The sequence below is a fragment of the Myotis yumanensis genome, unplaced genomic scaffold (assembly GCF_028538775.1).
Source record: "Myotis yumanensis isolate MYYU_CA2020_CCGP unplaced genomic scaffold, mMyoYum1.0.hap1 SCAF_10, whole genome shotgun sequence".
NCBI classification, from domain to species: Eukaryota; Metazoa; Chordata; class Mammalia; order Chiroptera; family Vespertilionidae; genus Myotis; species Myotis yumanensis.
Genome location: NW_027223761.1, coordinates 6967515 through 6991652, shown reverse-complemented (window position 1 = coordinate 6991652; position 24138 = coordinate 6967515). Strand labels below are relative to the sequence as shown.

Here is a 24138-nt window from a genome sequence, read left to right as displayed (position 1 = left end):
GTCCATGGGTTATGCATATATGCACACATGCATACAACGTCTTTGGTTGATTACCTCCCACCCACCCACCCTCCCCCGCCTTCCCTCTGAGATTCCACACTCTGTTCTGTGCTTCCATACTTCCATTATTTATATGAACTTTACTTTCCACTCTCCAAAATCCTTCTCCAGGGCAAGAGTTACAGGACTCTGTCAGCCCTAGAACACTCCTAATTTTTGTCTTCTACACAGTATTAAAGACAAAGGCCATGTGTCTGTCCCACTGTGACACACTTGGTTACATAGATAAACTAAGTAAATGCAGGGAGAGAGCAGAGAGGGGTAATTGTATCTTAGATACAGTTCTATGCAATAGAAATAATTTAAAAAATTTTCAACTTGATTTTTAGTTACTTTTTATTTGCGGGGTGGGGCTGGGGGAGAGTTATAAAAAGTTATTTTATTGACTCAGCTTGGTCTGGAAAATAGTTTTAATTGCTATAAAAACCACAAACTTAAATTAGTACAGGTAAAATGTAAAATTATCCAAAGTGCTTTTAAATTATAAGCATTAGGGAGTTCTAAACATTAGAACACAGTGATTTGGGAAGTCATTTTTTTGTTGACTAGACTGCCAAATTTGAAATTTCAAAACATATACTTTATGTGAGAAGTGCTTAAGTTTGAAATGAGAATTAAACTGTGTAGTTTCAATGGCTGAGTTCCATTGACTCAACTATGCAAGGAAGGGGGGATCCCAAAATGAGGGAGTACTGCAGGGTTTTGTCTAAAGGACTTTTTTAAAAAAAAAAAATATTTTTATTGATTTCAGAGAGGAAGGGAGAGGGATAGAGAGAGAGAAACATCAATGATGAGAGAGAATCATCAATCGGCTGCCTCCTGCACGCTCCCCACTGGGGATCGAGCTTGCAACCCAGGCATGTGCCCTTGGCCGGAATCGAACCTGGGACCCTTCAGTCCGCAGGCTGACGCTCTATCCACTGAGCCAAACCGGCTAGGGCTCTAAAGGACTTTTAACAGGGGGGAAGTTAACAGTTTTCTTTAAATTATTTCTACCAATGCTATATCCCCACTCCCAAAAGAAAACCTCTACAAATCTGTTACTTTAGTAATCCCTTTTGTACCCCATAATTGGGTGTTTCTAGAAGGGTTGGCTGAGAGGAGAGATCATGCCTGATCAATATCTAACCCAGTATTTATTAATGTGATTGGGATTTCTTTTTGTTCTAGTCAAATTAAAGAACATTTTTTACCCACAGACATACCTTGTTTTATTCAGTAGACAGGTTCCCAAATTTTAGTCTTGCGTATCTTCTTATATATTTACTAGAGGCCCGGTGCACGAAATTCATGCACGGGTAGGGTCTCTGGGCCTGGCAATTGATCAGGGCCAATCGGGGCCTTCTAGCTGCCGGCCTGGGCCTTCCTTCATTTCGTGCCATCCCCTGGTGGTCAGCGCACGTCATAGCGAGTGATTGAACTGCTGGTCTCCGGGTTGAACTCCCAAGGGGACACTTTGCATATTAGCCTTTTATATAGAGAGAGATTTATTTATTATTTTTTTAAAATATATTTTTATTGATTTCAGAGAGGAAGGGAGAGGTAGAGAGAGAGAAACATCAGTGATGGGAGAGAACCATTGACAGGCTGCCTCCTGCACATCCCACACTGGGAATCAAGCCTGCAACCCAGGCATGTGCTCTGACCAGGAATCGAACCTGGGACCCTTAGTCTACAGGCAGTTGCTCCATCCACTGACCCAAACTGGCTAGGGCTTGCACATCTTATTTATTTATTTTTTTAATATATATTTTATTGATTTTTTACAGAGAAAGGGAGAGAGATAGAGAGTTAGAAACATCGATGAGAGAGAAACATTGATCAGGCGCCTCCTGCACACCTCCTACTGGGGATGGGCCCGCAACCAAGGTACATGCCCTTGACCAGAATCGAACCTGGGACCTTTCGGTCTGTAGGCCATGCTCTATCCACTGAGCCAAACAGGTTACGGCATTGCACATCTTATTTTAAATGCAGTCTCGGATTTTACTCTTTTAAAGGCATGCTGTAGAGAGACTCCATCTCTACAGGAAAGAATCATCACCTTATTTTTGTAATCCACATTAAGGTCTAATGTTAACTTTTTTTCCAATCCTCATCTGAGGATATTTTTTCCATTGATTTTCAGAGAGAGTGGAAGGGAAGGAAGGGGGTGGCGAGAGAGAGAGAGAGAGAGAGAGAGAGAGAGAGAGAGAGAGAGAGAAACATCATTGTGAGAGAGACACATCAGTTGGTTGCCTCCCCCACGCACCCGACCAGGGCCAGGGATCAAACCTTCAATCGAAGTACATGCCCTTGACTGGGAATTAAAGCCTGAATGCTTTGTCCACAGGCTAATGTTCTAACCACTGGGAAAAACCAGCCAGGGCTAACGTTAGCTGTTGATCCTGGTATTGCTCAGAGGCAGTAAGTTAGTGTAGGTATATTATCTTTATATAGTTCCTAATGGAACCAGGAATCATTTACATTAACTGTAAAATATCTTCACAAAAGGGAAAATAAGTCACTGATTTCCATAATTATTGATGCTTTAAATTATGTTTTGCTTCATAATTTTTCTTTCATCACGCTAAAGGGTTCCGAGGACCATGGACTAGTTTGATCACTCACTGTCTCTGGTTCCTGCATCTGCCAGGCAGATTGGGGGCTGGCTTGTGTCTGTGTGAGGAAAAACTCGACCACCACACAGTCTTCTAGGGTTGTATATAATTAGGACTGTTACATATACATACTATTCTGGGACTAGTTGAAGGGCCACTGGAGTAAGTATCAAAACTAGTGTTCCATCCCAGCTGGCGTGGCTCAGTGGTTGAGGGTTGACTTATGAACCAGGAGGTCACAATTCGATTCCCTGTTAGGACATATGCCTGGGTTGGGGACTTGATCCCCAGTGTGGGGCTTGCAGGAGGCAGTCAGTCGATGATTCTCTCTCATCATTGATGTTTCTGTCTCTCTCCCCCTCTCCCCTCCTCTCTGAAACTAATAAAAGTATTATATTTAAAAACAAACTTTTGTTCCAGTTTGCTCTGTTATTATTTATATAAGACCATCGAGAGGGCCAACTTTCTTCATCTGTAAAATAATGAAACATTAATCTCTTTTATTCAGTAGACAATCCTATATTATAGTTTATATTTTACATTTAATTGCCACCCTATTCTAAGGACTATTTTAATCATATTTTGACTAATTGGTTTATATAGTTCATCTGTATATTCATATACTAGTAGTTTTACTCCTTTAAAAAAATCAAATTGATGATATAGCTTACAGTCTATTGGGTTTTATAATCAAGAGACTTGGGTATATCACTGGTCCCAAAATTTTGATTCTTAAGGTCTATGTGGCTCCTACTTGTCAGTTGCATCTCTGCAAGATGTCTTATTTTCTGTATTATAACAGTACACTAAAGACAAAAGTAAATAGACCTGGGGAAGCATTCCTCAGTGATAGCCTCTTTATTTCTGACTGAAGCACATGTGGCTCGAATATTGGAGTAAATCCCCAGACTGCAGCTTAAACACTAGAGCAGGGGTCCTCAAACTTTTTAAACAGGGGGCCAGTTCACTGTCCCTCAGACCGTTGGAGGGCCGGACTATAGTTTAAAAAAAAAACTATGAACAAATTCCTATGCACACTGCACATATCTTATTTTGAAGTAAAAAAAAAACAAAACGGGAACAAATACAATATTTGTATTTGCATGTGGCCCGCGGGCCATAGTTTGAGGACCCCTGCACTAGAGCTTTAGATCCAGCCTTACCACTTAACTTCCATTTGACTTCAGGAAAGCAACTTTATTTCTGAGCTTTAGCCATCTCATTTGTAGTGATAATACCCGACTCACCTACATCATAGGGCTGCCAAGCTGGCAAACTCTTGGTCCTGTGTGTTAGGGTGAAACAAACGCCTGTGTTCTAATTGTGCACCTTTATAGAAACACCTGGTCTCTAATATAGGAACCGCAGATCTCTAATAGTACTGGGATTGCCTCTCAGGTGTTAGGCTAGAGACGCCTTCAGTGAAGGGTCATTCAGCTTCCTGTTCTATAGACGGGTTTTCCTGAAAGCTGAAGCTCTTGTGCGCCCTCTAGTGTTCCTGGACACAACCAGTATTCCAGCACCACGAACAGTGCCCAGTAGCTCCCAGTAGGTTCCTGATAAACGTTGGATTGAGTGGATTCTAAATCTGCAGGATGATTCTTTTTGTCTGTCTGATTTGTGTAACAAGGTTGAAGTATCTGATAAATTATCCATGAGGTGTATTTTTATTTTCAAGAAAATGTTTATGTGGCACAATGTGGAGGGATATATTTCTTTAGCAAGAAAACCAACCTACTCTTAGGAAGGTGGACCTCCCCGACTGAGGAGTCGAGGGGTGCCTGATTCTTCAGCCAATGAGCCAGTGGAGTCTTGGGCTAGAGAGGCCATATGGAAACCTTCTCCCTCTCCCTTACAACAGAAACAAAATCAGACCTCAGTCAGGTCCAAGAGGATTTACTAGTAGACAAAGCCAGTGGCCTTAGAAACTATGTTCATTGGATATAAATAGGTACCAGGAATGTTTTGACCCCCAAAAGGTGATTGTTTCTGTATTTATGCTTTTGATTTATTTTCCCTGGTCATCCAGTCTATAGTCTGTTCCCACATTATTCTGTCTCTTAGCACCCTATTTGTGTCCTTTATAGCTCTTACCAGAATTTATAGTTTCATGCTTATTAGATTGTTTATCTCTTCCCACATTATTCTCTGAGCTCCGTGAAATCAGGAACCATGTCTGTTTTGTTCTAGGGTCTTATTCAAATGTGAGGCAAAGTATAGTAAGTCCTCACATAACACCGTTGATAGGTTGTGTGACTTTAAGCAAAATGACATATAATGAAACCAGTTTACCATAGGTTAATTGATATAAACAAGAGTTAAGCTCCTATGGCAGGCATCTCATCAGGGTTACAACAAAATGACATTATTGGAGGACCTGTCTATGTTTAAAATTTTGAGTCAGGATTGTATTGCTTATATGGTGTCAGGAGTGTATAGTCTCTAAACCCCAGCCTTGGCTTAATTTTTTCTAATTCTCTAAGGCTTGCTCTCATTTGTAAAATGGGCTGATAATAGTAGTATCTTTTATGTTACTGTATAATTTAATTTTTTTATTATATGTGGATGAATATATTTAATATATTGTACATGTTAAGGGACTGTGATATGGGCAAGTGACATACACGTAAAGCTATCAGCACAGACCTTGGATCATAGGGCAATACTGTGAAATAGTACCCAGAAAACCAGTGCTTAAGAGGTGTCTCTCAGTTGTGCCCAAGACTGCAAATCATCCCTACGGCACTCAGGTCTTCACTCACGTCTTGAGCAGATAGTTATTTACATGTGTGGTGGACACTGTGCTGGGCACTTTACAACAAATAACCCTCAACAGTGTAAGTGGGGATGCTGCTTTGCAAGACCTGTCTCTCCACAGTGCCAGTGCTCATTTTACTCCCTTCTCTCTTTCCTCCCCTTTTCACTTTCAGTTAACTGATAAAGCTAAAAAAAAAAAAAAAGTTTGGTTTTATGTATTGGTAGCACATTATGTTGTCAGAAGAAGTGAATTACTTTAGGTAGGTAATTTCTCTCCCTGAGCCTGCTTCTTTTATTCTAAGACTGTTTGTTCTGAAATTCTGTGATTCTTTGAATTAAAATAATATTGGAATGCTTGGTAGTCTGTAAAGTCCTTTTTGTTAATGTTACTCTTTCACAGTCCCACTTCTCTCCTGAGTTCTAACATCCTATGCCAGCTTCACCTGGTTAGTGCCCCCTCCTCAAATTTTGCAAATCCAAACTTTCTCATCTTTCCTCCAAACTTTTCCTCTGTGTTAATGGCAACCTTGCAGTCGCCCCAACTAAAACTTTTGCCCCAACTAGAGATTTCTGACTCATTTGGAATTCCTTTCTGTCCCTCACCACCTAAATCTAATTTGTTTCCATATCTAGCCAAGTTTATATTTGAAACACCAGCGCCTTTCTCCCTTCCCACTCTTTGCTCCTGTTGCATTTAATTTCCTAACTGGTCTCTCTGTCTCCAATCACATGCTTTTCCACCAGTGGGATCCTTTCTAGAGCACAGTTAAGCAAATTCTCTAACAACAGGTTTACAGGGTGTGAGAATTAACTGATAAAATGAATATAGGAAGTACTAAATGAATAGAGGGGCTATGATTTACTGGTATTTTTTTAAAAATGGAGTTACAGTAAGAAAAAATGTTTTACCAGATACACAACAAGCTAAATTCAACTATAATAAAATCGTTAGTCCCTCTGAACGTTGATTGTGAGTTGTAGTTTGGTATAATTTTTAATTTCACGTTGTTGCCAGAGGTCACATTCCCCCTGTTCAGGAGCAGTAGGAAAGCAGAGCTGGTCTCAGCTCTGGAGCATAAAGTCGCACCCCTGGCCCTTGGTTATTCTCCTGAAAACTTGTACTGTTTAATGGATGAGGTGATGTGGTTTTGTGTGTGGGGGGTGGGTGGGGGGGGGGGAAGTTTTGGTAGGGTGAGGAGTTAAGGGGAAATTTCTACTTGATTGTTTAAGGTTTTGTGAATAATGGGCCAACATGCCTGGCCCTCTTTGATTCTGCTGTAGTTACTCAAAAAGAGACTGTGGATAACTTTATTTTATTAACAATTTCTGCTCATTTAATCCTTTTGAAAAACCAGGGAAGTAGGCCCCGTTTTCATTTTGTTATTAGGCATTAATGAGGTTAAATGACTTGTTCGTGGTCACACTGGTCACACTGCTCACACTGAGAGTAACCAGTGGAAGCCAAGGTGGGACCAGGCACTTTGACTCCACCCAGAGCCATGTCCTGAACCACTGTGCACTCTGCACCCCGCAAAGTCCACATCCTGCAGTCTTGGCTTTTAAGACCCACCCCAAGAATTGCCTTTTGGAAGTTTTTCTCACCTTTGTCTTTGCCCAGTAAGAATTAATTATTCTTTGTTCTACTTGCCTCAGAGCTCCTGAGGAACTGTGGGCTGTGCTTGCAGGCTTTTGACATTAGGTGGCACCTGTTTATAGAAAAGTAAAATGCTGTTTAGGTCTTAGAAAACAGTAACAAAGGAAGCATCCTTGATTTTATTCATAGGCCCTACTAGGTAGGTAGGTGGGTCAGATATGGAGAGATGGGCAAGCAGGTTGTTTTGGAACATCTACATCAGCTAAAACCTTTATTTTAAAAATACCCACTAAGGCGATTTGAGACACAAATTTTTATGTGAAATTCTTTGTTGTGTTATAATCAGACATGAGTAAATAAGGAACTGTGAAGCAATATTTTCCGTAAGGATGCTGTTAGAGAGGTGTTTGTTATATGCCCAGTTGCTGTGTTGTAAATATCTGATTGCCGAATTACTAGTAGTGTATATTTTGCTGTTTAAAATATTCTTCTGAAGCCCTGGCTGGGTATCTCAGTTGGTTAGAGTGTCATCCTGATATGCCAAGGTTTGCAAGTTCAATCCCCAGTCAGGGCACATACAAGAACCAACCAGTCTACTAGTATATATATATAAAAAGCCAGCTACTGGAACACGGTAACGACCAGAATGACCACTGCAGCGAGTGAACCTGCCTGACCAGGGGGTGGGGCTGGCCCGCCAACCTCCTGCAGCCTCTCCCCGCCCCCCCCCACCCCTCCACCCCCGCCCCCGCAGGCCTTGCCCCCAATGGGCCTTCATCACACCAGTCGGCCGCAGCTCCTGCCCCTGGCTGGCCCTGCCCCTGATTGCCTCCCAATAGGGAGCAGGGTCAGCTGGTCAACCTCCTGAAGCCCCTCCCCCAACCCGGCCCCACCCCAGAGCGGCCCCCACCTCGATCAGGGGCAGGGCCGGCCAGCCAACCACCTGTGGCTCCTCCCTCCGACCCCAATGTGCCCCACCACCTCATCGGCCCGCAGCCCCTCCCCCCAGCCAGCTCTGCCCCTGATTGCCCACACACACACCAGTCGGGGGCGGGGCCCGCCGGCCAATTGCCCATGGCCCCTCCCCCCAGCTGGCCAGGGCCCCGATTGGGGTGGGCCAACCAGCCGGCTGGACCCCACCCATGCACAAATTCGGGCTTCTAGTGAATACATAAATAAGTGCAACAATGGATAGATGTTTCTATCTCTCTCTCTCTCTCATCAATTTAAAAAATAAAGTTCTAAATGAAAAATTCTAGTAGTTTTAGTTTTCATTTTTATTGTTAATTTTATATAAACATAAACATGTTCCATCACAGTATTTCTAAGGAAGGTCTTGGTTAAGTGGGCTTAAGCACAGTTCGTGAGTAATTACATGTGGGATTGAGACTTTAGCTTCACACTCCACTGTAGCTCTATCTAAGCTTTGTTTCACACCTCCAGTTGAAGAGGGGAAATGACTTTTTTAAAGTGTATCTAAAACAACTTTTTAAAGGTGTTTAACATCTTTTTTTTCGTGATACATTGGGATTTTGTGTGTTTTTGAAGTCTGTTAACTGTAAAGCATTTTTACTTTGGTTTACTTTTTCATGGTCTCTATTCGTTTCCTGTGAGTGCTGTAACATGATTGCAAACTTGGTGGCTTAAAACAACAAACGTATTCCCTCTCAGTTCTGGAAGGCAGACATTCATCATCAGTTTCACTGGGCCAAAATGAAGGTATGGGTAGGGCTCCACCCAAAGGCTCTAGGAGAATTTGCTCCTTGCCTCTCTCCCAGCTTCTGGCGACTGTGGCATCCCCTTGCTCGTGGCCACATCACTCTAATCTTTGCCTCTCCTCTTGTGTGTGTGGTGGCATTTAGGGCTCACTCAGATAATCTCTTCCATCTCAAAATCCATAATTTAATTACATTTCTAAAGACCCTTTTTCTTATAAATGAACATTTGCCAGTTTGATATCTTTGGGGATCATTTTCCAGCCTACTACAGTATTTTTTAAAAAATATATTTTTATTGATTTCGGAGAGGAATGGAGAGGGAGAGAAAAATAGAAACATCAATGATGAGAGAGAATCATTGATCAGCTGCCTCCTGCACGCCCCCTACTGGGGATTGAGCCCGCAACCCAGGCATGTGCCCTTGAATTGGAAATGAACCTGGGACCCTTCAGTCCGCAGGTCAACAGTCTATCCACTGAGTCAAACCAGCTAGGGCTACTACAATGTTCTTTAGAGCAGTTATTGCAACCCGTTTAGCATAGTGAGTGATGCTGTCCTCTAGGCATCCTAAAAGGGTGGTGGGTGGAGCATCATTATGCAGTGGTGGGAAGCTGCTCTGAAACAGGCTATCTCTTGCTTGTCCCAATGGGGCTTCACCACCTGAGCTGCCTGTGCAAGCTATTAAATTGGCTAAAGCAAAATGCATATCAGTTTGACTACAACAGCTGGCAAAAGAAGGCAGAAGAGAAACTTAATAATAACATGATAAGTAATTATTTTATAGGTACCTATAAAAACCTGTTTTTGCTCTGGAGTTTGGTGCTAGATACCCAATCATCATTAAGTTTGCACAACACCTCCAGTCTTACGGCAACAGCTCTGCTTTAGGTGAAGGCTTAATTGTGAATTCAGAAAAACAGAATTCCCCAAGGTTTCTCTTTCATAGCACTAGCTGAACTCCGACAAGTCACCTAAATTCTCAAATGACGTTTATTTCTGACCACAATATTTATAGGAGCAAGTTTTAAGGTTACAGGTGCTATCATGAATTCATTGTAGTTTTCTAATGAATTAGCAACTGAACAATTGCCCTATTTTACTGCACTGTAGTCTATGAGAGGGTATTGATCACAAATGCTCCTGATAGCTTTGCAGGGCTTCCTATATTGGTACTATCATGTGGGTTATTACTAGAGGATTCCATGGAACCTTGGATATATATTATTGCAGATGGATTTGGAGTAACGATTGATAAAGACAATGTGGAATTCTTTGATATGTTGTAGGGTCCTTTTGTAATTTTAGATTTGAGGGAAAGAACTAATAACTACTTGGGCTTATATGTTGGCAGTTAGGTTTGAGACTAAAAAGGGGGTTGTGAATGGACCTATAGTGTGTTGGGCCTGTGCTAGGTTCCAGTGATATGAAAGTATACCTCAGTAGTTTATAGTGCAGTGGGGAAGACAGTGTCATCAAGTAATTGCATAAAGGAGTGAGTACAGTTGTAACAAGCACCATGAAGGAGAAATATTAAAGCATGTAACAAGGCAGGCGGTGGGCTGGAGGTAGGACTGGTTGTCAGGTTGGCAGTATCCTAAGTATAAAGGCCAGTGCTGGGAAAATGCCTAGCACTCTAAAGCAGCGGTTCTCAACCTGTGGGTCGCGACCCCTTTGGCGGTCAAACGACCCTTTCACAGGGGTCGCCTAAGACCATCCTGCACATCAGATATTTACATTACGATTCATAACAGTAGCAACATTACAGTTATGAAGTAGCAACGAAAATAATTTTATGGTTGGGTCACACATGAGGAATTGTATTTAAAGGGCCAGAAGGTTGAGAGCCACTGCTCTAGAGGGATGTAAACCAGGCTGTGTCTGGAATATTAGCTGGGCTGGATCTGCAAGATCCCGTAGCCGTGGGCTAGGTAAATTCTGTTAATAATGGTTCTTAACAATTCCAAATACTTTAATATATTTTTTTTATTGATTTTTTACAGAGAGGAAGGGAGAGAGATAGAGAGTTAGAAACATCGATGAGAGAGAAACATCGATCAGCTGCCTCCTGCACATCTCCTACAGGGGATGTGCCCGCAACCCAGGTACATGCTCTTGACCGGAATCGAACCTGGGACCTTTCAGTCCGCAGGCCGACGCTCTTTCCACTGAGCCAAACCGGTTTCGGCCCAAATACTTTAGTCTTGCTATTGCATGTAATTTTCACAAGGCTCACTTAACTAGTGGGATGTTATTGGAAATAATACTCCTGGTCCAGTGTGGACGCTTTTGTTCTTTTGGTGTGTGTTACTTGTTTTCTCTTTGGATAGTGCTTTCTCTCATTTTTAAAAAATATGTATTTTTATTGATTTCAGAGAGGAAGGGAGAGGGAGAAAGAGATGGAAGCATCAATGATGAGAGAGAGTCATTAATTGGCTGCCTCCTACACTTCCCACGCTGGGGATCGAGTCCACAACTGGAGCAGGTGCTCTGACTGGGAATTGAACCGTGACCTCCTAGTTCATGGGCCTCTGCTCAACCACTGAGCAACACCGGCTGGGTTATGTTAAAATTCTTGCTAGTTATTCAGAATCAGTGTTTTTATTTTTCTAACAGATTTTTAAAAATCCTGGTTTGTGTTTAGAACATTCATTAAAACTCCTGTCCAAAAGCTTTAAGTAAAAAAGGATTGGAACCACAGTTCTCAAATTAATTGGGCATGAACAGTTAACTCGGAAGTCACTTACGTTTCTAACCCTCTGTGTCATAGGGGACAGTAGGAGTGATCACGGTGTTGGCATCTGTTGGCCCATCACTGCTGGGAATAGAGTGGGCACTTCACATGAACCAGACACATTTTTTATGAAACAATTCTGTGCTTTCTTTTGAAACATTTTCAAGTATCAGTAATTTTTCCCAATTATTCATAAATAGGTTTACTATAAACATTTTGGGGGTGGGTGTGATTTTTAATGTTAATCCCATTCCCTCAAAGATAGCCATTCTGTTGTTGATTTGGGATAGGGGTGATGTGGTGTGCACGCGGTTTTCCCTGCAGTGGTATTTACATGATTAGACGTTTTCTCTTTAAATATAACTCTACATAGTTCTTTAACTACTTTCCTCTTTATTTTTTATTTTTTTTAATATTTTAATAATTTTTATTTCTTAAAGTATTACAAAGAGTATTACATATGTCTCCTTTTTTTCCCCCCCTTGACATTCCCCCGGCCCCTACCCCCCAACCCCCCTGCCCCGTGTCTTGTGTCCATTGGTTAATCTTATATGCATGCATATAAGTCCTTCAGTTGGTCTCTTAATCCCCCCCCCCCCCCAACCCTCCCCAGGCTTCCCACTGTAGTTTAACATTCTGTTCAATGTTGCTCTGCTTCTATATCTACCCCTGTTCATCAGTCCATACTGGTCCCCTTTATTTGTCCCAACCTCACTGGAGTAGTCTCAACCTCACCAGGGCCGTCTGAGCCTCACGAGGGCCGTTTCAACCTCACCGGGGTCGTCCCTACCACACCGGGGCTGTTTCAACCTCACCGGGGTCGTCCCTACCACACCGGGGCCGTTTCAACCTGACCGGGGTTGTCCCTACCACACCGGGGCCATTTCAACCTGACCGGGGTTGTCCCTACCAGACCTGGGTCGTCCCTACCTCACGGGGGCTGTTTCAACCTCACCGGGGTCGTTCCTACCTCACGGGGGCCGTTTCAACCTCACCGGGGCCGTCCCGACCTCACCAGGGCCGTTTCAACCTCACCGGGGTTGTCCCTACCACACCGGGGCCGTTTCAACCTGACCGGGGTTGTCCGTACCACACCGGGGCCGTTTCGACCTGACCGGGGCCGTCCCTACCTCACGGGGGCTGTTTCAACCTCACCGGGGTCATCCCTACCACACCGGGGCTGTTTCAACCTGACCGGGGTTGTCCCTACCACACCGGGGCCGTTTCGACCTGACTGGGGTCGTCCCTACCTCACGGGGGCCGTTTCAACCTCACTGGGGTCGTCCCTACCTCACGGGGGCCGTTTCAACCTCACCGGGGTTGTCCCTACCACACCGGGGCCGTTTCAACCTCACTGGGGTCGTCCCTACCTCACGGGGGCCGTTTCAACCTCACCGGGGTTGTCCCTACCACACCGGGGCCGTTTTGACCTGACCAGGGTCGTCCCTACCTCACGGGGGCCGTTTCAACCTCACCGGGGTTGTCCCTACCACACCGGGGCCGTTTCGACCTGACTGGGGTCGTCCCTACCTCACGGGGGCTGTTTCAACCTCACCAGGGTTGTCCCTACCACACCGGGGCCGATTCAACCTCACCGGGGTCGTCCCTACCACACCAGGGCCGTTTCGACCTGACTGGGGTCGTCCCTACCTCACGGGGGCCGTTTCAACCTCACCGGGGTCGTCCCTACCTCACGGGGGCCGTTTCAACCTCACCGGGGTCGTCCCTACCTCACGGGGGCCGTTTTAACCTCACCGGGGTTGTCCCTACCACACCGGGGCCGTTTCAACCTGACCGGGGTTGTCCCTACCACACCGGGGCCGTTTCAACCTGACCGGGGTTGTCCCTACCACACCGGGGCCGTTTTAACCTCACCGGGGCCGTCCCTACCTCACGGGGGCCGTTTTAACCTCACCAGGGTCGTCCCTACCACACCGGGGCCGTTTCAACCTGACCGGGGTTGTCCCTACCACACCGGGGCCGTTTCGACCTCACCGGGGTCGTCCCTACCTCACGGGGGCCGTTTCAACCTCACCGGGGCCGTTTCAACCTCACCGGGGTCGTCCCTACCTCACGGGGGCCGTTTCAACCTGACCGGGGTCGTCCCTACCACACCGGGGCCGTTTCAACCTCACCGGGGCCATCCCGACCTCACCGGGGCCATCCCAGCCTTACCGGGGAAACAGGAAGTTTGGCCCTCTGTCCCCTGCCGGCGGCTCCCCACCAGACAAAATCTCCAGGCGTTCCTGGTGGTTGAACATCCAGCACTCCTGCCCTCCACCAAGTGCACAGACTGCCTGTCTGCTGTCCCCCAGCGCCCCACAAGAGACTGGGACCAGTGGGCATGTTTGTGCGCTTGCTGGTACAGCAGTTCCACAGTGCCGGCCCAGTCAGGCCCAGCCCTGGCCGGCCCCGGACCCGACTCTGCCCCCCGATTGCGTCCCTCCCAGATGCAAGGAGCTGAAATCTGCAGCCTGCTGGGATGGGCGCTGTACTTGGTGCCTCTGCACATCCTACTCAGTCTCAATGCGCTTCTTTCTATGCGAGGAGTTGAAATCTGCAGTTTGTTGGGTTGGCCTCTGTACTTGGTGTCACATCCTACTCAGTCTCAATGTTCTTTCTCTCCTTCCAGTTGTAGAGCTTCCACTGGGCCAACTTTCCCATGGTTCTGTATGATAGGTGTTTGTCTGATATTTGGTAGTTTCGATGTTGTTGTGTGAGGTAGCACGCACAGGTCTCTTCCTTATGCCGCCATCCTGGTTCTCCTGGGTCTGCTTCTTGAGTGTGTCTCCCATGGCTGCGAGCAGTTGAAGTCTGCAATTTGTTGGGATAGGCTGCAAAAGCGCAGGTGGGTCTTTTTGTGCACCTGGCACAGCTTGGATGGGGATGTAAATTGATTAGGGCTGAGTCTCGGGGAGTCGCCATGGCGGAGCAAATAGCACTGGCTGAGTCTCCGCGGCCCCTTGAATCTCTGCCAGGGCTTTGTGTCCCCCAGTGCCGGCGAGCAGCTGTGCAACAGAGTCTCCCTCGCTTTCTGATGGCTGCAAGGCTGAGCTGCCTCTCCCCGTAGGGTCTGGTGCCTCATGATCCCGCCTGAACCAGCTCAGTGGATTTGAAAGTTTGCAGAAGCAAAGGCGTTTCTACTTGTGAGTCTGGCACAGCCCAGATGGGAATGTAAATTGCGTAGGGCGGGGTCACAGGGAGTCGCCGGGGCGGAGACTCAGCGGCCCCTTGCCTATCCAGGACACCAGGACTTTGCGTCCCCCAGTGCCGGCGAGCAGCCGAGCGCCAGAGCCTCCCTCACTTTCTGACCGCTGGAAGGCCGTACAGTCTCTCGCCTTGGGGCCTGGGGCCTCAGAGACCCGCCCGAACCAGCTCAGTGGATTTGAGAGTTTGTAAAAGCACAGTCATTCCCTCTTGTGCCTCTGGGACAGCCCTGAGGGTAGGGCGGGGCCACAGGGAGTCGCCAGCGTGGAGGAAATAGCGATGGCGGCGTCTCCGCGCCCCTCGCCTCCCCGGGACACCAGGACTTCTAGTCCCTCAGTGCCGGCGAGCAGCCGCGCGTCAGAGCTTCCCTCGCTCTCCGACCACTGCAAGGCCGTGGCCGCCTCTCCCTGTGGGATCTGGGGCCTCAGAGACCCGCCCCGAGCAAGCCCAGAGGATTCGAGGGTTCGTAAAAAACCGAGAATCCATTTGCAGCCCGCGTGGCGTGTGACTACGTACCTCTGGTTTTGGTGCCTCCGTAGCTCCCACTCAGTCTCACTGCGCTTCTTTCTTTTCTTCCAGTTGTAGATCTCCCACTGGGCCAACTTCCCCATGGTTCTGAGTGGCGGTTGTTTACTTCATAGTTGATAGTTTCAATGATGCTGTGAGAGAGCAGCACACACAGGTCCGCTCCCTACGCCGCCATCTTGGTTCTCTCCCTACTTTCCTCTTTAAATGCAATCTTATTTTAGCACTTTTCCAGTATGTTTTGTATTGCCATAAGTAGTCTGCCTTTTGTTTATGGTTGGTACTAGAATCTGGAGCATGTGCTTCCTTCCCCACACGTTGGTTCAGTGAAATTTGTCAGGTGAACCTTCCTTTCCTGTTGGCTTAGTGTCAGGTGAGCTTCCCGTGCCGGGGCAGTCACACTGATTTCCTTAAGAGAGCCTGATCGTTCTTGTGAACTCATAAAAGTAGAGGGAGCGAAACTTGCACTATACTCTCGGGGATTCCACCCCATTACCAGAGAATTTTTATTATGCCAGTCCAGAGAATTGGCGATGTACTCATCTACATCTATTCGGTTAAAAACGCTTTTGTTTATTGATTTTAAAGTAGGGAAGGGGCGGGGGCGAGGGGGAGGGGGGACATGGATAGGTTACTTCCTGCACGCCCCGTCCTGGGGATTGAGTCTGCAACTTGGGCATGTACCCTGACCGTGAACTGAACTAGTGACCTCCTCCTGGTGCTTGGGGCAATGCTCAACCAACTGAGCCACACTGGCTGGGCTCAGTGTTTTTTATATAAAAGATCCTTATAAACTCTCTCAGGTCATACTGTTATCAAATTAACCTATCCCCCTCTTCTCCTACCCTTTGAATTTAATTTACATATATCTTTTCTAAATGTGAAATTTCTACTCTTTTTCTCTTATTTGAAACAGATGACATAAGATTTTAGGGCTTGGAGGCAGCTGATTGATGTTTCTCTCTCATCGATGTTTCTAACTCTCTATCTCTCTCCCTTCCTCTCTGTAAGAAATCAATAAAATATATTTAAAAAAAAAAGATTTTAGGGCTCTTTTTATTCCTTATTCCTTATTTCCCCTCTGCTATCCAATTCTGTTCCCATGAGCCTATGTTTTGAGACATGATGTCTATTTTAGAAGTTCTCTGCTATTTCTGAAAGAGGCTCACAGATGGTGAGTAGACCATCCTGTCTGTGAGTTTCAACTCTCATAAAGGAGGGATTTGCCTTCGGAGCCTGGCGGCCTGTGCCCAGCATGGCTGCTCCCTCCTGAAGTGCTGATCCCTGCTTTGCTCTGACTTCTCCTCCCTCCTCCCTAGTTGCTCCTTTCACTGTCCTGTGCTGCTGCTGTTTTCTCATGTTGATCCTTAAATGCTAGGGTGCCCCCTCAGTCCTTAGGTTTCTTTTATCTAGACCAGTGGTTCTCAACCTGTGGGTCGCGACCCCTTTGGGGGTCAAACGACCCTTTCACAGGGGTCGCCTAAGACCATCGGAAAACACATATATAATTACATATTGTTTTTGTGATTAATCACTATGCTTTAATTATGTTCAATTTGTAACAATGAAAATACATCCTACATATCAGATATTTACATTACAATTCATAACAGTAGCAAAATTACAGTTATGAAGTAGCAACGAAAATAATTTTATGGTTGGGGGTCACCACAGCATGAGGAACTGTATTAAAGGGTTGCGGCATTAGGAAGGTTGAGAACCACTGATCTAGACTTACTTCCCAGGTGATTTCATTCCATCCTCTGACTTGAAATAGTATTAGTACTGTACTGACACCAGGTTTAATTATCCAACCTGCACGCCAGGCCCTGGTGTCTAACTGCCTCTCATCATCTCCACTTGGTCCCTAATGGGTATCTCAGATGTTACCAAAAGCAAACTCCTACACTCTGACCCCTGCCCATACCTGATTTTCCTGTCATCTTTGTCACCTTCATAAATATTAACTCCATTCTTACACACGGAGGCACATTTAAGTCCTTTTTCTTCCACACAGGCTGTTAGCAAATCCCATCTACCAGCAAAACCTTCAGGAAAGATCCTGAAACTAACCACCTGTCACCACCTCTGCTGCTGCAAGCCACCAGGATCTCTCCTCTGCTGTAGTGCAGTAGTCTCTTAACTGATGTTTTCTCTCTTGCCCCACAGGTTATTAATAGCTTCATTAGAACTTCTTTTTTAAAAGCATTCATTGTGAGCTCTCCACATAGCAAGTAGCTAGCAGGGGCCTTTACAACTGTAAGTTGAATCATGTCGCTGCTCTGCTTTGCGCCTCACTGAGAGTCAGTGTCCAAGTCTCAGCAGGCTTTGAGCCCTCAGTTGCATGATGTTTCTTCTGGTAGCCTCTCTGACCTTCCACCTGCCCCTTTCTCTGCCCCCGCCACACTGGCTCTGTGCTGGTCCTCAGATGCTCTTCCTCAGCTTCATCCGTGCCCTTTGCCTCTCACTCTCCCCACTGCTGCCCAGCTTTCCCATCAGGTCCCTGCACCACCCAAAACACTTCCTGCTGCTTAGAAACCACTTTGTTGTCTCCCAGTGCTGGCATTTATTTGTGAATTTGTTATTTCCCGGGGCTTTCTTCTTTAGAATATAAGCAAAAATGAGGGCTGAAACCTTGTTTTGTTCTTTGGTGTATCCTCAGTGCCTGGAACAGTGTCTGGAATATCGTAGGTGTCTAGTAATTTCCCTGGCATTTTTATATTTTGAGATCAGAACAAAGATTTGTAGCTGTTATGCCATTTAAGAAGTGGTCAGTACTCATTTCTGGAAATCTTTTTTTCTGCCAATTTTGTGATAAATTTTAGGTAATTTTAACTTCTAAATATAGTCAGTGGCCAGTTAGCTAGGTACTGTCAACCAAGCCAGAGACCATGGTGGCCTTTCCATGTGAGCCAGCTGTGTTCTAGGCCAGAGAGACGCACCCTTGCTTATGTTAGGAGGGGGACCTCCATGTAGCCACGAAGCCTCTAGGTTTTACTTGCCATCTGATGTCTGCAGCCTGTTTCTCCACAGTCTACCTCCGTATTGACTGTTAGTTTTTGAAATTCCATCTCCACCTCTGATACATAAGTGTTCTTTCCTCCCACTGTAATCTTACAGGGAAGAACATGCCAACAAGAACAAATTCTACACTCATGGGGCAGAACAAACGATGACCTGATAATTATTTTTATTGTATATAAAGAATTTTTATTGTTTATACTCATCTTGAGCTAAAACATTATAAATAGCCCCCAAATTTCTGATAGCTTTACACTAGAACTGCTTTCACCAGGTATTCATTAGTCTTTTACCTTAATGAGCTGTCGTTTTCTGGACGAGTGAAGAGCATTGGAGTCTCTGCTAGAATATATCCAGACACAAGCACTCTCATACTTGAAGTTATGAATTTGTTCCAGTTTGGATCATTAACCCACATTTGGCTGAAATTATGTATAAGTTAGAGTGGATCTCAGTCTACGTTCCATGAACTGGGCTGAAGTGTGCTACTAGAATGATTTATTGGTGAACTTTTCCTAATTTTCGGGGGGGGGGGGGGGATTAAGTTGATAGGTACAATTTCCTCCAATTAAAATGTTTTATTCCACAATTTTCCTTAAAATGTTGGCATCTGTCCTTTGCCTTAACAACTGATCAATTGAATGGATAAGGAACTTAGAACAGTTTTCACACTGGACCTTGGATCAGAATCACCTGGGGGGCATATTAAAACAAATTGCTGGGGCTCATTTCAGGTTTCGGCTTTTTGTCTCTGAGTGGGAATCTGATGGGATGGGACTTACGGATCCTCTGTGGAGAGATGACTTGCTATTTCATCTCTTAATTCTTTCTAGTTCTTGTGGGGTGGTTCAGTTGGTTGGAGTGTCATCCTGTTTATGTTTTGCACTTTCTTATCCTAGAGCCTTTTAGTTTGACTTACATTAAAAGCATATTTCCATAATGAGGTGATGTCATGGACATCCTTTTTCTCATCTCATTACCAACAATCTATTATACTCTCACTTCCAAAGGTCCTTAAAATTATAGGTATCCCTCACTGTCCAAATTATTCAGTTCCCAAATTCAGCTAGTTAGCATTCATATAGTGAGAGATACCTCTATATGAGCAAATGTAATCTCAAGTTTTTGTTGCCTTTGTAAAGGAATGCTGAGTAAGACATTTTATTATGGGCAGTACTTTGATAAAATACCCCTAAATATTTTGAATGTTGATTTTAACGACAAAAAGATGTAACAAAACTGTTGCAGACAAGAGATAATAAATATATCTTTGTAGTTTACTCATAGAGTTCATAGAATGTTACCAAAATGTGTGATTTGAGCTGATTATTGACCTATATCTAGATAGCATAATAAAGAGCAAAGATGATTCTTAATGGTAATGGAAGGATAAACATTTATTGAGCACTTGCTATTTACCAGTTGCTATTCAAAGCACAAGCTATGAGCAAGACCCAATGAGTCCCTTTTCAGAGCCTGGGGGCATTGAAGACCTCAGCATGATAGGACTGGCTGGAGCCCAGGTAGTCTAAAGAGTGGGAACATTAATTACTATAGTACTTTTAATACTCTGTATCTTTCTCACGAGTCTGTGTAGCATGGTTTTTATGTATTTACCTCCCCATTTTGTTTTGTTTTTCATATTTTGTTTCTGTTAGGAGAGAACATTGAAATTATTCTCTAAGCTATTTGAAGAGAGTGACTAAATGCACCTGGGTCAGGCTGTCTGTGGGTATGAAGTGGTTGGGAGAATCCAAGAACATGGTGGTGAATGGCAGGAGAAATGGAGGCAAGTTGTCTAATGACCATCAGCAGAATCAATCAAAATTACAGCACACGGGAAAGGACACCGTGAAGGCTGGCAAAAACGCAGTGGAGAGGAGGTCGAGCAGATGTATGTACACACTCAAACTGTCGCTCTTTTGATTGTGATATGGGGCAGTAATTCTTTCCAGTTTGTAATGTATTCTGTGCTCTGTTGTTTTCAAAACAATTCTTTATGTTCTCACATAGTTAACAATATAGTATTTTACTCTTTCAAAGTTGTTTCAGTTTTTATTCACATCAAATGTGTACAACTTCAGTTTAATGCTTAATATAATAACTTCAATCATCCTTTTATATCCATGGTTTTAAATTATATTTTGTAGAATTTATACCTAAATGGCTAATCTGTTCTATAAAAAGTATTAAAATACTGCTACTGACCTGAGTTTCTTAAAAGTTCAAGCTGTATTTTTTATATTTGATGTAAGTATAAATATGTATGTCTTTGAAAACTTAAAGTAATATGAATAAAGTTAACTCTGATTTGCGTGATAAGTAGAGTTTAGGGCAGCTTCACAAATTGTCACCAGTTCTTATATTTATATAGGGTGAACAATCCTTTATCTGGAGGCACTATTGATATGAAGTTACCTTTTTACCTCTATACCTCTTGGTAAGAATGAAATGACTTGTTGAGAGTTGTGAGAAATTGTAGAGTTTCATAGTTCTTCTACAAGTAATAAATCAACCCAGGATAAACATAAACCTAAGTAGACAACTATACAAAGGTTGTCCAAAAGTGTATGACCATGTTAAGGAGTACAACTTTTTCTATTTCTTACTTTTCCTAAGGTTAATTTAGCCACTGCTAAACAGCCTTAGTTTGTGTTGGACTTTGCCTACTCCCCGTAGATTGAATTAGCCTGAGTGTTCTGCAGTTTCAGTTAGATTGCTCTAGTTCTGATTCATTTCATTTTTACCTTTTAGGGGTTTATGCTAGTCATTGGGCCCAGACTGCCCTTAACCTTCCCATGTCAGATAGGTCACTGTTTTTGTAATGGATTCTCTTCTGCATGGACACCTCCTTACCCCTTAGCATGTGATGGGAACCTGAAGGGATTGAGAAATGTAGTGACTATAGCAGTGGTGTTGGCTCTGCTCAGTAAATTAGGTATCTCTTAAATTTTTTTAAAAATATATTTTTATTGATTTCAGAGAGTAAGGGAGAGAGGGGGGAGAGAGAGAAACATCAATGATGAGAGAGAATCATTGGTCAGTCGCCTCCTACATGCCCCACACTAGGGATTTAGCCCCAGAAACTGCAGATTGAATGCATTTCCTATCAAAATCTCAGCTGGCTTCTTTGCAGAAATTGACAAGCTGATACTAAAATTCTTACGGAAATTTAAGGGACCCAGAAAAACTAAATCTTGAAAAAAAGGACTCTAGTCATCAGGAAAATGCAAATTAAAACCATAAGATACAACAACCAGAAAAACTAGAATCAAAAGGATAGATAATAACAAGTGTTGGTGATGATGTGGAGAACTTAGAACCCTCATACACTACTGTTGGAAATGTAAAATGGTGCATCCACTTTGAAAAACAGTCTGGCAGTTCCTCTAAAGGTTAAACATGGAGTTACCATATGACCTAAGCAATTCCATTCTTAGGGATGTACCTAAGAGAATTGGGATAACATATGTACACACAAAACTTTCATGTGATTGTTCATAGAGACATTACTCATAATAGCCAAAAGTGGAAACAGCCCAAATGTCCATCAACTAATGAATAAACAAAATGTGCTATATCGATACAGTGGAATATTATTTAGGCATAAAAAAGAATGAAGTACTGATGCATGGTACAACATGGATGAACCTTGAAAACATTGTGCTAATTGAAAAAAGCCAGTCGCAAAGACCACATATTGTATGATTCTAGCTATATGAAATTTTCAAAGCATGCAAATCCATAGAAACAGAAACTAGAATAGTAGTTGATGGGGCTGGGAGGGAGAAGTAGGTAGTGACTGCTAATGGGTATGGGGGTTATTTTGGGGAATGATGAAATGTTCCAAAATTGATTGTGGTGATAGTTATACAATTATGTGAATATATTAAAAAATAACTATTAAATTGTACACTTTTACTAGGTGAATTATACGGTATGTGTATTATAGATCAATAAAGCTGTTACAGAAAATAAAATGATCTGATAGCTTTTCACATACCCACATGCAAATTCATATACCTATCCTTTGGCAGGGATTTTCATATAAGTGTTTATTTTTTTTTAAGAGTGGATGAAAAGAAGTTATACCTCTCACTGTGTGTTTCTCTCGTTCTTCCACATCTTAATTTTGAGAGGCTTAACGTCATACAGCTGGTATCTTCACTGACTGCTGATAAGACTATCAATGGCGTACTGAAATGAGCACTGATGAAACTGATATATACAAATTTGGCCTTCCTTTCCTTTCTTTACAGTGTTTTTCTTCCACAATTAAACCCAATGACTTCCATCACATATATATTTCTTTCATCTTCCCTATTTTTCAGTCAACATTTTTTCAGACAGGTCAGTTAGAAATAGACCTATCATTCTCTCTTTTCTCCTTTCCCCACCTGTACTACCTAGCTTTGTAATCTTAGGCAAGTAAATTGCTTAACCTTTGGGCCTGTTCCCAGCCAAGTGGAAATAATAATCACTCATCCATCTGAAAGCAGGAAGCTGGAGGTAGCTACACGGGACTCCTTTGGGTACTTAAAATCAAGCTCTCCCCTTCTGGCACTTACTGCAGAGTGTCTTGTGTTCGTTCATCCTGTTTCCTCACCCCAGCCCTGTCTGTAGTGGCCCTTTATGATGCTCTCTTGCTGCCTCAATGAACCTCCACCTTCCCATTTCTCAGCTCTTCCTTGGAGGGGCAAGGCATCTGAGCCCAAGATGCTCAGAGACGCTCTTCTTGGGAAACCTGGTGTTATATGTAATGGAAATACTTTCAATAATTGGGTTTTAGTTTATTGCATTTGCCTTTATGTTTATGCAAATAGTACTCCAATCTCCATTATTAAAATTGATTGAAATAATTTTAGTTCTTGATTACTAGCTTGAATGGGCAAAGGTTTTTAAGGTAGACTTTAGTCATTTTCAATTTGAGTTACTTTTCTTTTTCTTTTTGCAGGTAATGGTAACTCAGGATTCGAAGGACAGAGTCGATATGTACCATCTTCTGGAATGTCCGCCAAGGAACTCTGTGAAAATGATGACCTAGCAACCAGTTTGGTTCTTGATCCCTATTTAGGTTTTCAGACACACAAAATGAATACTAGGTAATTTCAAGTCTTTATCCTGAATGACACAGATGATGTTGAATTTAAGAAAATAGATGGAAAGAAAGAAAATAGATTTTTACTTTCAGTCAAAAATTTAAACGACATTAAAGGAAAGTGCTTTGTTACAGAAAGATTTTCTATATGTGAGCCATGAAAAGCAACAAAAGCTTCTGAGAATCTTGTCAGTTTTAATTCTGTGTTCTTATTTAACTCAGGATATTACTAAAATATAAAGCTGGGGGAGCATCTTTATTCTGTTTTAAATGTTGATGCTAATTAGTGAAAAGAAATCTGACAGGCATTCTGTACAACCTTAAAAATGTATATCTTCCACTAAAAGTAGATTACGGCCTTTTTTTTCCTTCATAGTTTTATTATAGACTTTTCTTTTTTTTAAATAATTGCCACTGTGTTTGATCTTTGCGATGCAGCAAAGCATTCAGCTAAGTAAGATTCAACTTAGTAAGCATGAATATTTTTAAAGACGTGCTTACATTCAGTGTGCAGATAATAGATGTGCAAGTGCTTTATTGAGTATTAAATGTCATCTACATAAAATATTACTGCATTACTCTTGAAATCTGTCATCCTTTAAATTTCTATATTTTCTTCTCTTAAATACTTTCTCTCCCACAAAAAGGCTCTTAGATAATTTTGTAATTGACTTCCGCCATACACTAAGTCAGAGCTTTACAAGTTTTCTCTGTCTCTTTAACTTCCATGGCAAAGGATTTTCAAGTCTGATGGAAAAGTATAGGGATTTAGAATGTAGAACAAGTTCTGGGCCACCTCTCACTCTTACCTCAGTCACCCTATACTT

The 24138-nt window shown here is 43.3% G+C and overlaps 1 protein-coding gene across 6 annotated transcripts in view; it reads left to right on the top strand.

Moving 5' to 3' along the window:
• The window catches only part of KMT5B (lysine methyltransferase 5B), a 53479-nt gene that overhangs the window by 2895 nt on the left and 26446 nt on the right, over positions 1 to 24138 (top strand). For 4 of the 6 annotated variants that reach the window (XM_070427681.1, XM_070427682.1, XM_070427679.1 and 1 more), the window contains exons 2-3: positions 19872 to 20107; positions 23168 to 23315. In XM_070427681.1, the coding sequence (XP_070283782.1) occupies positions 19948 to 20107; positions 23168 to 23315 (308 nt within the window). In that variant the 5' untranslated portion in view covers positions 19872 to 19947. The remainder of the gene's footprint in view (positions 1 to 19871; positions 20108 to 23167; positions 23316 to 24138) is intronic. The other 2 variants (XM_070427683.1, XM_070427684.1) reach the window with 1 other exon arrangement.